The sequence below is a fragment of the Hyperolius riggenbachi genome, chromosome 2 (genome assembly GCF_040937935.1).
Source record: "Hyperolius riggenbachi isolate aHypRig1 chromosome 2, aHypRig1.pri, whole genome shotgun sequence".
Taxonomy (NCBI): Eukaryota; Metazoa; Chordata; class Amphibia; order Anura; family Hyperoliidae; genus Hyperolius; species Hyperolius riggenbachi.
This window is the reverse complement of record NC_090647.1, coordinates 417349711-417363658: the sequence shown is the minus strand read 5'-3', so window position 1 is coordinate 417363658 and position 13948 is coordinate 417349711. Positions and strand designations below refer to the sequence as shown.

The following is a 13948-nucleotide window of genomic DNA, read 5'->3' as shown; positions in this document are numbered from 1 at the left end:
TCCTGACAGTGGGACAGGTTTTCTGCTAGGAGGAAACTGCCTCAGCCTTACGCAGTAGACAGTAGCTACCTGGTAATTAGACACTTGTATAGCCAGTAGGAATAGAGTGAATCAAGGATTTCAGTGACATGTAGTAGGATGTTCCAGATAGAACTAACCAACAACATCCTACAGAAAACCATTTTTTTAGTATGTGTTTTGTACAGACAGACTGCATGGCTGCTGGCTGAAAAGATTGGGGGAGAGGGGGGGGGGAGCAAAACTACAATAGAGATCAGTCATTAATGATTCATCATCAGGGATTGCTAATAATGTTACGAATGGTATCAGACATAATAAGGGTACTAAATGGAAAGAGCACACTCTGAGTACCAATTCAAAGTGGTGGATACACAATAGGAAGATTGTGTTGGCGGAATAAGCCCCTAGAGGCAACTAGTTTGCAAGCATATGTTCCACTTGTGCCAGGAATCTCAGCTTCCAAGGCATCTTCCACCCTCTTGCAAAGATGCTTTGTAGGTCGGCAACAGAGAACACCTGTGCTCACACTAGATTTTTGAGCAATCTCTTCATGAAAGATTTTTTCCATTAACCCCATATTCCCCACCATAGATGCTACCTGTCAGCAGCTCCATTGTACAGTATAAAATACCCTAATGGCAAGGAGGAGAATACTCTAATCTTTCTAAACATAGAAATCTCTCATTATACATTTTATGGGGTCTCTAGACTTTTCTAGTGGTAGATATGTTAAAATGACGATTTGAACCCCCCCCCCCCCCCCCCCCCCGCCTTCAGAACTGCCTTAAAGGGTACCAGAGATCAACAAAAAAAATAATTATACATACCTGGGGCTTCCTCCAGCTCACTTCAGGCTCATTGGACCTTCACTGTCTTCTTAGGCCACCTGGATCCTCCGCTGGAAACCCAATAATTCAGCGAGTCAGGGCCAGTCGACGCAGGCTCAGTCCGGCCATTGCTCCCCTGTCATGGAAGTGTTCTGCACCTACAATCCCGGCAATGGCAGCACAATGGGGCACGTACACGTGGCCAAATCTTGCATGCACAGTTCCCCCTGACAAAGGAATTAGCGATAGATCTAGGTAGCCTGGGAGGATGGCAGGGGACCGATGAGCCTTAAAGAGAACCTGTACTGAGTAAAATTATTTAAAATAAACACAGGAGGTAACTTCAATTTAACATTACATAGTTATCTTGCCATCAGTTGCTCTCAGAAGCTCACCATTTTCTTCTGACAATGATCCCTTCCAGTTCTGACAACATTTTGTCAGAACTAAAATATATCAGTTGCTGTCAGTTACAGCTGAGAGGAGAGCTGATGTGTCCATGTTTCCCTATGGCTCAAGTGGGCAATGTTACAGTTTAACTGTGTGCTGACCAGGAAGCTGTTATGTGGTAACGGCCATTTTCAAAATGGAGGACAGAGCATTCCCTTGATCACAGTGGACAAACAGGACGCAGGAGAGGAGAAAGAGATTGAGGAGTAGACTACATGGGAGGTACGTATGACCTGTGTATGTTGATTTTCACTTTTCATTTTCAGTTCAGGTTTTCTTTAAGGGGGCTGGAGGAAGCCCCAAGTATGTATAATCGTTTTTACCTGTTGATCTCAGGTTTACTTTAATCTTCGTAGCATAGATTTCACAAGGTGTTGGAAACATTCCTCAGAGATTTTGGTCCATGTTGACATGAAAGGATCACACAGGTGCTGCTGATTTCTTCCCCCACATCCCAAAGGTACTCTATTGGATTGATATCTATTGAGTGAGGAGCTGTTTGAGTATGGTGAACTCATTATGTTCAAGAAACTGGATGATTTGGGATGATTTAAGCTAGTGGTCCTCAAACTAAGGCCTGCAGGCCGAATGTGGCCTTCCAAGGCTTTTTAACTAACCCCCAAACACATAGTGTATAACTTATAGATGCAGCCTACTGCACCTTTAACATTAGTGGCCAGCATAAAGAATAGTAGTGCTGGCACCACCCATCCACATACTGTAGAAGCCAGTGAGCAGTAATTCACTGGCCTCCAATCAAATTCTGCATTAGATGACACCGCTGTCCAACTGGACGGTGGGTTGTCACCTGGGTATGCTTCACTGTCTGGAGCACAAAGACGTTCTTAGGGTGCCGCATGACTGAATTGCTGCTGCTGGGAGTTCTCCTCCGGGAATCAATACCTAGATTCAATGTAATGCTTTTCACCATAATTGTATCTATGTTCCGGGCCCCCCAGCAGTCTGAAGTATATTGAACTGGCCCTTGACTAAAAAAAGTTTGGGGACCCCTGATTTAAGCTGTGACTAGCGCATTATCCTGCCAGAAGTAGCTAACAAGAGATGGGTACACTGTGGTCAGAAAGGGATGGGCATGGATAGCTACAATACACTGGTACTCAGTGGCATTTAAACAATGCTCATGGGCCCAAAGTATGGCAAGATAATTCCCCCACCACCAGCCGGAAGTGTTGACATGAGGCAGGATGGATCCATGTTTTCATGTTTTTAACACCAAATTCTCACTCTACCATCTAATTGTTGCAGCTGAAATCGAGACGCAACAAACCTGACAACATTTTTCTAAATTGGAATTGTCCAATTTTGGTGAAGAAATTGTAGCCTCAACTGAAAGTTTCCTCTTCCATACAGTTCTGATCAGTTCAGATCAGATTCCAGATAAGTATCATGCCTAAAGAAAAAAACGTACAGTTTTGAAAGCTGGAAAGAAAACTAAGTACAGTCAGTGATCAAAGCTACTACCTGAACCAATATTTGTTGATAATAGGATAACAGAGGCGCCAATAGGATAAAAAACACTAAAAGAACTTAAAAACCCATCTTGGTAATAGAGGAGGCAGTGGTGGACTCACCCCCTCCAAGCAGAACACACGACTGTGGATTTTCAGTCAAAACAATTTTATTGGATACTCCAAATAAAGTGCAACGCGTTTCACGGGATACAAACCCGCTTCATCAGGCAATAACAGATAGGAGTAAACAGCATCTGCCAGTATCATCAACACTGAGCGCCACAGAAGCGCTCAGTGTTGATGATACTGGCAGATGCTGTTTACTCCTATCTGTTATTGCCTGATGAAGCGGGTTTGTATCCCGTGAAACGCGTTGCACTTTATTTGGAGTATCCAATAAAATTGTTTTGACTGAAAATCCACAGTCGTGTGTTCTGCTTGGAGGGGGTGAGTCCACCACTGCCTCCTCTATTACCAAGATGGGTTTTTAAGTTCTTTTAGTGTTTTTTATCCTATTGGCGCCTCTGTTATCCTATTATCTACATCAAGTCCACCCTTGGTGGAGGGTTGTACCCTTCCTTCTTCAACTACAGAGAGCGACTTTTTAATCCTGAGTGGGGTCAGGACAATCTCCCCACCTGCTTTGACAGTGGTTGCCTACTTGGTAACCCTGGTTTGTGAGTATTAAATTAATATTATTACTCTATCAATTATACCTTACCAGTACATACTACACTATATTGGGCTCTTGGTGTTCTCTCTTTTTCTCAATATTTGTTGATGCTGTTGCTAGATTTGCTCCATGTCGATTCACACCAAACCATACTTCACTTGCTCTATGCTGAGCCCCCCTAAATTGGAGGGATTGTGTAAATATAAATTACATTTTCTCCTTTTGTTAATGCAATAAGGTACCTACATGAGAGGGAGCCAAGTATAATGACGGTCAGTGCTAAAAACACACCAGTGCTGCTATCTATAGCTACTATGGCCAGGGTACATGAAATAAATGCAACAGAGCTAAAAACTACATTTGGAGATACTGTATTTCTTGTGTTATCAGGGTAACCATTTTCTTCAGCATTTGCTATCTCTTCCTGTTCCAAAGCTCTCCAAAAACTAGTTATAAGTGGGAAATCAGTTGTTAAGGAGGTTTAGCTGAGTCAGCACAGAACAATTTGAAAGAAGTTTTCAAATCGGTTTACTTGCTCAGCTCAGCTATTAACAGAAATGCACCCTTCCTGTCAGCACAGCAACATACTCTTAAAGAGAAACTCCGACCAAGAATTTAACTTTATCCCAATCAGTAGCTGATACCCCCTTTTACATGACAAATCTATTGCATTTCACAAACAGACCATCAGGGGGCGCTGTATGACTGATTTTGTGCTGAAACCCCTCCCACAAGAAGCTCTGAGTACCGCGGTACTCTGGGCAAACTGCCACAATGTAACAATGTTCACAGACAGGAATTAGCTGTTTACAGCTGTCTGTAACAGCCAGAACAGCTAGAAACAGCTACATAACCTGCCCACAGTAACAATGTCACCATGTAATACATGTCAGAATGTGAATCTGGGAGAGGAAAGATATTACAATGAGCAAACACTGACTAAATCATTTATACATAATTATTGTAAAAATGAAGCACTTTTTTTATTACATTATTTTCACTGGAGTTTCTCTTTAAGGCCCATACACACGTCGGATTTTTCTGAACGACAGGTCGTTTGAACGTCCCGTCGTTCAGTCGTCTGCACGCCAAATCGGGCGTGTGTACAGACTGTCGTTCGGGTGATAAGACTGATTTTGAGCGATCCACCCGGCGTGCGGACGACTGAACGACGGGACGTTCAAACGACCCGTCGTTCAGAAAAATCCGACATCACCTGCACTGCTAGGACATCAAACAGTCCTAAGCTGCCATCTCAGCAAGAGAGAAACTGATTCCATATGAAAGCAGCATAGGCAATAATCATGTTTACATGCAGCATTTCCATGTAGCATTAACCATTTCAAAACTAGACAGTTACAATTATTTAATGTTTTGAAGTTCATTTCAAAGCTAAAGAGAGAAAAGGGACTTTGAATGGACAGTGTGTTATAAATCTTTCCCTACAAAATTCCAGGCACAAACTGTATGATCTACACTTCAGCCCTTATGTACCAGCCCTTGAGAAGCCAAATAAAAATAATTAGCTGTAGAATTAGCTGTATTAGTTGTAGAACAAAGCTATATTTGTTATGGTCTAATCAGCAGCAGCTGACATGCCCTTACCCAGGTTGCAGACTCTAAGGAGTTCTCCAGTCCTCACTGAAGCACCCGAAAAGGATGATGGGTTAGACCCCTAGAGTGCACAAGTCTATCTGTTGTTAGGGACTCTGAGGGTTGTTCCCCCCGGGCCCAACACCTGACTTGGAAGTACCAGGGAGATCACTAATGAAGACTGGTAAAGTGGTGAAATTGTGGGCAAGCTAAAGACAGCATTCAGGCAGTACAATAAACAAACTGTGATTATGTCATGCAACTTTCAAGCAATATGACAAAGAAGCTGAGGTCAGGTTGGACAGCATTCATTTAGTAGGATGGACTTATCTAGGTTGGTACATGGGAAACCTAGAACAATAGGCAAATTGAACTGTGGAAAACAAGCTACACACTGATGCTGTTTTAAACCAACACTGAGTTACTCCTATTGGTGAGTTAAACAGTTACTTAAAGAGTAACTGTCAGGCTGAAAAAGCTAATTTAAACCTCTATTCTCCTGTGTTAAACAGTTTAGAAGGAAGCCAAAAAGGCAATACTGAAGTTAAAAATCTCTCTTCCTTTGATGTGTGCTGAACAGCAAGGCTTTTATTCCCAAGCTCCTAAGGAGGCCAGCAGGACGCATAACAGATACTGCAAAGCATTCTGGGGTTGCTTCTTCTCCCCACTGCACTACCTTGGGTCCTCCCCCTTCATTTCCCTATCCCGCCCTAAGGCTGCTTTCACAGTGGGAAGTTACAGGCTCATGTTACAGCAGCTTGTAACAGCAGCCCAACTCACAGCACTGAAAAATCACAGGGCGCATGTTCCCGTTAGAGTATACTGCATGAGTCCGCTATTGTTCCTAGCCACATGGCTAATTAATATTCACTGCACAGTAGTGTTGTCCAGATCATGAACCATTAGGATCTTTTTTGTGAGTCGAATCATCAGGAAGCAGGGAGGATATGACATCACAATTGGCTTCATAGGAGACAGACAAACATGGAACCTGCCATGAGCTGTCAGGAGCATCATTCTCTGCAAATACTATATATCAAAATCCTGTGAAATCCAAACGTGGACAGTGAAATGCATATGTAATGTAAGTACAGCCAATATTTAGCTACTGATATATGTGTTTTTTTTTCTCTAGACCCTATACCTAACAGCTCCTCTTTAATGCTAAGAGTGGTGTACAAAGGTGTAAATACCCAAACAATCACAGACAGAAGTATATGTGTTTGTGGCCTACCCTCCTCCTTCCTTTCACGTCTAGAAGAACAAGCATGTTTCCAACTGTGGTCATAAGACTGTGCCTGTGCTAATGCCATGCTGGTTTGTGGTATCTAGGGAGTACTGTAACATTTTTATAATGTTCATTTTGTGAACGTTTTAAATGCTTATTATGGCTCTATGTACAACATAATTTGCTGGCAGGAAAATTCCGCAAACCGTATACTTCTGGTATTTTGTAGATGCTTTAGTTTTTTTTTCTTTTTAGACAAATTTTATTTTAATACAAATAAATTAATTTACACTTTTTTTTAGGGATATGAACCCAATTCTTCAATAATAGCAAAAGCTCAGCAATTTTCTAAAGAGGTAAATGAAATGTTCTTAACGCTTATACTGTATAATATTTCTCTTTATCATATATTTCAGATGGAAAATATACACTTACTGTTAGCCATGCTTCCGGGGGTGCTTCTTAAATGTGTTAGTTCTTATATAAGTTTTTATTTTGTATTTATATTAATGATTGATTTTATCCTCCCTTTCCCTCTGTTAACCGTAAGGCACATTGAGCTGCCTGTTTTTTGGAGGTAAAATAATTTTGTTTAATTAGTTAGTCTCATATTTGATAATGTTTTATACACTGAAAGCTGTAAACATAACAAGTTAACCCCAGTATAGAGAACAGCATGGTCGAAGTGTGAGATGCTATTGAAATGGAAATACTGTATTATATAAAATTCAATTAGAAAACTCTTTGTAATGCTGGGGGTCATACTTTCTGACCACCCAGAGCAACAAGGCTAAGAGCTGGATAATGGAAGAGGTTACACAGGCTGCCCAGAGCAACTGCAGCTCTGGGCTTCTGATATCTCTACAAATAAAACACAATGGCAGCGCAGTGCGATGTTGCGCTGCCTTAGTTCGAACTGTGCTGCCTTAGCGATAGCAAGCATTCAGACAGGTACAAGACAGGACTATAGATTGGAGCGTAACTAGTAGCAACCGCAGCTCACAGTCACGTCCACAGAAGCAGAGCAAGCAGGCTAACAACAGTCACCAGCAAGCATCCAATCAGGAAAGACTACAGGATAGAACGTAACTAATAGCAACTGCAGCATATAGTTACGTTCCCAGAAACTAGAGTAGCAGGAACACTACCAGTTACCAACGTGGTGATGGCAGAATGCAGCGAACGTCCATCAAGCATGGAACACAATAATACACAAAATAATACACAATAATAAGAAAAATAACAAACGGCTCAACTAACGGATAAATATGTATTAGCAAGTCTGCATATATATTTATCAAGAACTAGCTAAAGCACAAGTAATAAGGTCGCATAGAACTACAATAACAGAACTATACAGAGTAACAAGGTGCCCAGTAGATCAGCATACTGACCACTATGACGGGCGGTGTAAGAAATGGGAGGCAGACTTTTATGCTGGCATCAGCCAATGGATGCAGGTATGCAAATCTCCACACAGCTGAATGGTAGTCACTCAATCCTGAGCTGGCTTGATTACCATTTGCTAGCTGGCTGTGAATGCAAAGGACTCCCATAAGAAATACATGCAGTATTATGTAACACCATGCATGCAGGAAATCCAGGGCTATCTGGCCGCAGCTCAGCTGCAACAAGCAATTGATGGAATGAGGACAGCATCCTGAGCTGCCAAGAACTGCAGAGCGATTGAAAATGACAATGAGACCCATTGCAAATACACAACCAAATGCAAGCAGATAAGCCAGAACTGTCCGTTTGCAGCTCCACTGCAATGGCCAGAATACGCTACAGGAGGGATCCTTACACTCTTACACACGTCCAACTCTTCCGACCAACTTGTCATCCATCTTGTCGTTTGAACGACAAGTTGGTCATTTGTACGCGTAGACTGATAACAGCTGTTTTGCCCGATCCTCTCGGCAGATCAGTTGGACCAACTGTCGTTCAAACGATTGTCAAGTCCCATATGTGTGTATAAACAACCAGCGGTCGTTTGACTAACTAATGTCTGCAGACGGCATGTAAATTAGTTTGTCGGACACTTTGTTGGATGTGTGTATGTGACGTTTAAAAGACCTGTTGTTTGCCTGACAAGGTGTTCAAAAGACCGATCCAAACAACAATCAGGCATAGAGTTGGATGTGTGTAGATTATTACAGGTCATGGTCTTATGCTAGGTACACACCATACAATTTTGTGTTAGTTAGATGGTTCGATAGATAATTTCCAACATGTCCGATCTTACTTTCTATCGTTTTTCTAAAAACTGACTGAAAATTGACTGAAAAAAACGCATTGTGTGTACCCAGCATTACACGAATCCTGAAAGATAAAAAAAAACTCTCTGCTATGTTTACTCATCCTTATCAGTTGCAATTAGTGATCAAAAGACAATCTGAAAAGCTAATTGTTTGTCACTAAAGCTGCATACACATGCTGGTTTGAACTTCCACATGGCAGACGAGTTTAAACCCATCCATCACAGCATGGGTTCAAACTCGTCCGCCAACGAAAGACCACCTCAGCCGAGAATCTTGGAAAAAAAAGGAGCATATGCATAGTATGCTGTATCTTTAGAAATACATATACTGATTGGAAGCACTCGAGGAAAAATATACGATACGTGTTCCCAAAGGGACAGGCCCCTATAGCGCACTAAAACATAACTTATATTGGTACGTTAGTTCAGGTGTGGGCTAACAGTTCAGGTGTGGGCTAACATAATGGCGGTATTAGGGGAGCATATGAGAAATGTATACAGGGACTGACATGCTGGCAGTTATATTGGCGTGGTTTTTGTTATTTTCTTTGTGCTCTCACTGTATGATTTCCACTCCTGACTAAGCCCACAAGGGTAAAACATGTTGAATTTATGTGTATTAGGGGGTGATTAGCTTTCTCACCATACTGTGTCCTCTACCGCTGCAGGTGTTAGCGGTAGAGGGAAATTTTTCAATATTTGTTTTTGTACCTAATAGTGTGGGTGTCAGAAAGTTAGCACCTCCCGTTGGATGCATAGTCATCCACACCTGATATAACTGCATTCTATGTATACATTATTCATATGCACCTTCTATACAGCCATTGTGTTAGCCCACACCTAAACCGATATGTTGGCGATTTATAAATCAATGATAATGATATTAACTGTGTCACGATCTATGGACACAGTCACTGTTTAGCCTTGTCAGTGTTGTCTATGTGTGTGGTTGCTATGCCACTGCTAGGGCCCTCTTCAGCTACTGAACGAATTGTTCATTGGTGTTATAGTAGTAATGATCATCTCTTTATCTGCATAGAGATAACCGTTAACAAACTGAACCTCCTTCCCTGCGCACAGAAGCAGGTTATTCCGCCGAGCGCCAAAGCCTGGCGCCGTCATAGCAGTAATGCTATGCTACGCACCCCGCTTAACGGTAATTCGGGGCTTTGGCGATTGCCAGATGCAGAATTACATCTCCCTCCAAGTTGCAACAACTCGGAGGGGGAACAGTATTTAACGCCGCCGGGGTGTTTAGCGGCAGCAGGGAGAGCCGCCGTAATTTGGCTTGCCCTGCGCTGAACTGCCCAGCACCCAAATAATATGTACTCCTGCTTACACCATGGTCACACTATTTTGGTCTTAAGAAATCATGTTTGTCTTTTGTATCATGTGATTGTTATATTTAAAGAAGTGGGGATAGAGGCAGTTTACAATTTGCACTGAGACACATGGCTTATCTCACTAGGAGGAGGATGGATGGATGAATGTCTTTTTTCAACCAAACTAACTATGTAACTATGACCATATAAATATATAAAGTCTTTTACACAATAGAATACAACAAAAGATAATTCCCTGCGCTGTCTTTAGGTAGATGATGAGGGAGTGCAATTGGGTGCTGCTCCGGAAGCTGGATGGTGCCAGCAAATCTAACAGAAAACAACAAGAAAACAAGAGCGCACTGCTGGTGCAATAACTTTTTTACTTAAAATTTGACACGCTGGTAAAAGTTACACTTACAGTGTATTGATGATACATGCGCCTGTCAAGCCTGCCGTTTTTCCTCTCCTCAATCCCGCGCTTGGCCAGAGCTGCGGGACCCCATGGAACTGGTGTGGGAGTCGGAGGCGGTGGGTGGAGCCAGGACGCTGGGGATGCCGTCTGACGTCACAACGTTTCGGCGTAAACCACGCCTTCATCAGGATGAAACGTTATGACGTCAGACGGCATCCCCAGCGTCCTGGCTCCGCCTACCGCCGTCCGACTCCCACGCCAGTTCCATCGGGTCCCGCAGCTCTGGCCAAGCGCGGGATTGAGGAGAGGAAAAACGGCAGGCTTGACAGGCGCATGTATCATCAATACACTGTAAGTGTAACTTTTACCAGCGTGTCAAATTTTAAGTAAAAAAGTTATTGCACCAGCGGTGCGCTCTTGTTTTCTTGTTGTTTTACACACTAGAGAAGATTTTGAAGAGGCAATCATCCTACACTGTCTCGGCTAAAAATCTGTTGTGTATATATCTTTCTTGCAACGTTACTTAGCAATTTGCTATGGCAGATTGCTAAACTACAAACAAACACTTGTCTTTTTTTCCCCATGTCACAGGATGCCACTCACTTGTCCCTCCTCCCTACTGCATGGAGTAGTACATGTTTTATGGCTATTGTAGTGTTAATTGTAATGTGCTAATTACAATTTCATGAAATTTCATGTCATTTGAAAATCATAATCGGGAAAAACTATGCAAAATTTTGTGTTATTATTATGACTATATACAGAATTTCCACATTTACAATCATTTTAATTACGATAATTTCCCTGTTGCATTTTCGGGTAAAACACAAATATTACGATTTCGTGTTACTAGTAATTTTTTTGTCATTTTTTGCAATTGCGTGAAATTAGGAGTAACGCGGAATTAAACACAAAATGACAATTTAATGCAAAATTACGACACAAAATTATGAATGACATTATAAATGACATTATGCATTTTCAGAAAATTACGAATTATTATTTTTAATGTCGTAATTGCAAATTACGAACCTAAATTACACAAATGCAAAATTTCGGCTCATCACTTAAGCAGTACACTATTCAGCAGTGCTCTGCCTAGAGTTCGAATCTCGGCTATTCCTGTTTAGTAAACCTGCACCTATGAGGAGTGAGGAGACCTTTGTCAAGACTCTCTAACGCTGCTACTGCTTATAGAGTGCAACCGAATGGCTGCAGCTCTGTCGCTCTGAGTCCCCCAGGAGAAAAGTGCGATATAAATGTTCTGTGTCTTGTCTATCACTAGGGTAAGGCCAAACAACGCGTCTATACAGAGATTATTTCTTGAAATGCCGCTTATAATCAACTATCATTAACTGCAAAAATTAGAGGACAACTGAAGTGAGAGGTATATTGTGGCTGCCATATTAATTCCCTTTTTACCAATGCCAGCTGCTGATCTATAACAGAAAAGTATTCTAACAGGCACATCACCTTTTAAGGAATTGTGTTCCTTTAAAGTGGATCCGAGATAAACTTTTACTCATTGCATAATTGTTATTTTCATATAGTTTATAGGGCATTCCTCAAGCCAAATACTTTTTTGTTGTTGTTGTTTTAATACTCTAATTCACTATAAACTACTGTAAACAAACCTCGCCCACAGCTCCTCCAGTGCCTAGGCACTCTGAGACCCATTTAGCAAGGGCTTATGGGAGCTCAGTATGGGCAGGAGGAGGTTACTAGCCAGATAATTCAGAGGCAAGAGGGGAGGAGGGAGGAGAAGAGGGGAGTGAAGTTTTCACAGGCTGAGGGCTGGAGATACAGGTCAGCTTGCCTGTGTGTAATGTGACAAATAGAACATGGCCACTCTCATTGTATCACAGGAATAAATAATCATAAACCATTGAAGCTGTTTGCAGCTAGATTTGCTGTACAAACTATCTAAACTTTAGATAAGATATATAGGTAAGTTACTTGTTATAATTAGTTTTTTACCTCGGATCCGCTTTAAAATGAACTTCACCTAAACTTACTTTTTATCTAGCTAGTCGTATTGCACTGTGTTTTGTGTTGTAGTCCAATACCAAGTTTCTCATGACCAATGATCCCCTGGAAGCTGCCACTGGGGCCAATGTGCTGGTTACAGACACATGGGTGAGCATGGGACAAGAGGAGGAGAAGAAGAAACGTCTGTTAGATTTCAAAGGTTACCAAATTACAATGAAGGTATGTGATGAACGATGATGGTATTTGTGCATCAAAAATAAAGAGCAGTATTAGACATAGACTGTTTGTGTTAAATTCAATAGAGATAAAGCATACCAAAAGAACAACATCCAAAAGGTTCTTCTTGGAGGTTAAGCAGTTCATCAACTCAATATTAATTTAAAAAATCTGATACAGAAAATGGATCCGCTACCCCTAGAATAGATGCATACAATTAGAAATCACTATAAAAACCTCTGACTGTAATGAGAAGGCATGACTTCAAATTCAAGACAGAATATTAGAACTAACACTGAACCCATGATATTTACATAACAATGTTCCACCCTCTTAACTACTGTTGCGTCAAACCCCCATGTTATCCTCACACTTACCTAGTCCCAATTTTTTTTTTAATCAAAAAATGTTATATATATATATATATATATATATATATATATATATATATATATATACACATACAGTATATTTGTGATACATTGATCAGAATTTTCAAAAGTTATTTTTTTATATAAAAAAATTGCTTTGTGTGCTGCAAACTGAAGATTCATAATATCTTACTGACCATATCCTATCCTAACTAGCCTATGTCTTCTGCCTATCTTATTCCCTTTCTTTGATGAAGCTCTAATGCTGGGCATACATGGCATTTTTTTTCTGATCAATTGAGCTGCTGATGGCTCGATTGAGCATTTCCGACGTGTCCGATCACGCGGCCGATCGATTCCGCGCTCGATCCCCGCGCGGACAATGGAAGAGAAACGAAGAGAAGATAAGAAGTGCCCACGGGGACGAGTGGGAATCGATCCGGGCGCCCGCGGGGACTAGTGGGGATGCGTCAGGAGTTTTGACCCGGCGGCTAATCGTTGTGTATTCCCAGCATAACACCAATACCAAACTATCATTTAGCAAGATCAGTGTTGCAGGTGACAAGAGGTGGAGGCTGGGAGATGATACATGATGGGCACAACAGCTGTTTCACACTCAACAGAGTGCTTTGCCATGTGCTTGTCTGGGCATGGGGGTGATGCGTTATGAGGCAGTGGGTTAAGTCAGCTGGCTCTGCCATTTGTGCTGCCTACTCGCTGTTTGCTAAAGTTCAAAGTGCATAGTGTGAGTGTTAAAGTGTACACAAGATTACAGTTATTGCTTGTATCATGACATGCTTCTTGTGTAGGGATGGCAATTAGGAGAACTCATGGAGAAGCTTGTGATCAGTTTAATCAGCTGATAGATTTGTAAGACTCTGATTTGCTGTAACAACTTCCTTGTTCAACGTATGATCATGGGCAGCAAATCAGAGCCTTAAAACTCTATCAGCTGATTAAAGGTTTCAAGAGCACTGTAAAGGACCACTATCATGAAATTAATAAAAAATAAAACTAAAAAAGATTTATACTGAAGAGAATGCTAGTAGAAAGGATAGTGAAGGGTTAAGAATTAGTTGAAAAATAAATCACACTGCTGTTTACACATTCA

The 13948-nt window shown here is 41.4% G+C and overlaps 1 protein-coding gene across 3 annotated transcripts in view; it reads left to right on the top strand.

Annotated features, from left to right (window-relative positions):
- The window catches only part of OTC (ornithine transcarbamylase), a 134278-nt gene that overhangs the window by 104194 nt on the left and 16136 nt on the right, over positions 1-13948 (top strand). For 2 of the 3 annotated variants that reach the window (XM_068269876.1, XM_068269875.1), the window contains one exon: positions 12320-12469. In XM_068269876.1, coding sequence (XP_068125977.1) covers positions 12320-12469 — 150 coding nt within the window. Of the gene's footprint in view, positions 1-6566; positions 6621-12319; positions 12470-13948 lie in introns of all 3 variants that reach the window. The other variant, XM_068269874.1, reaches the window with a different exon arrangement.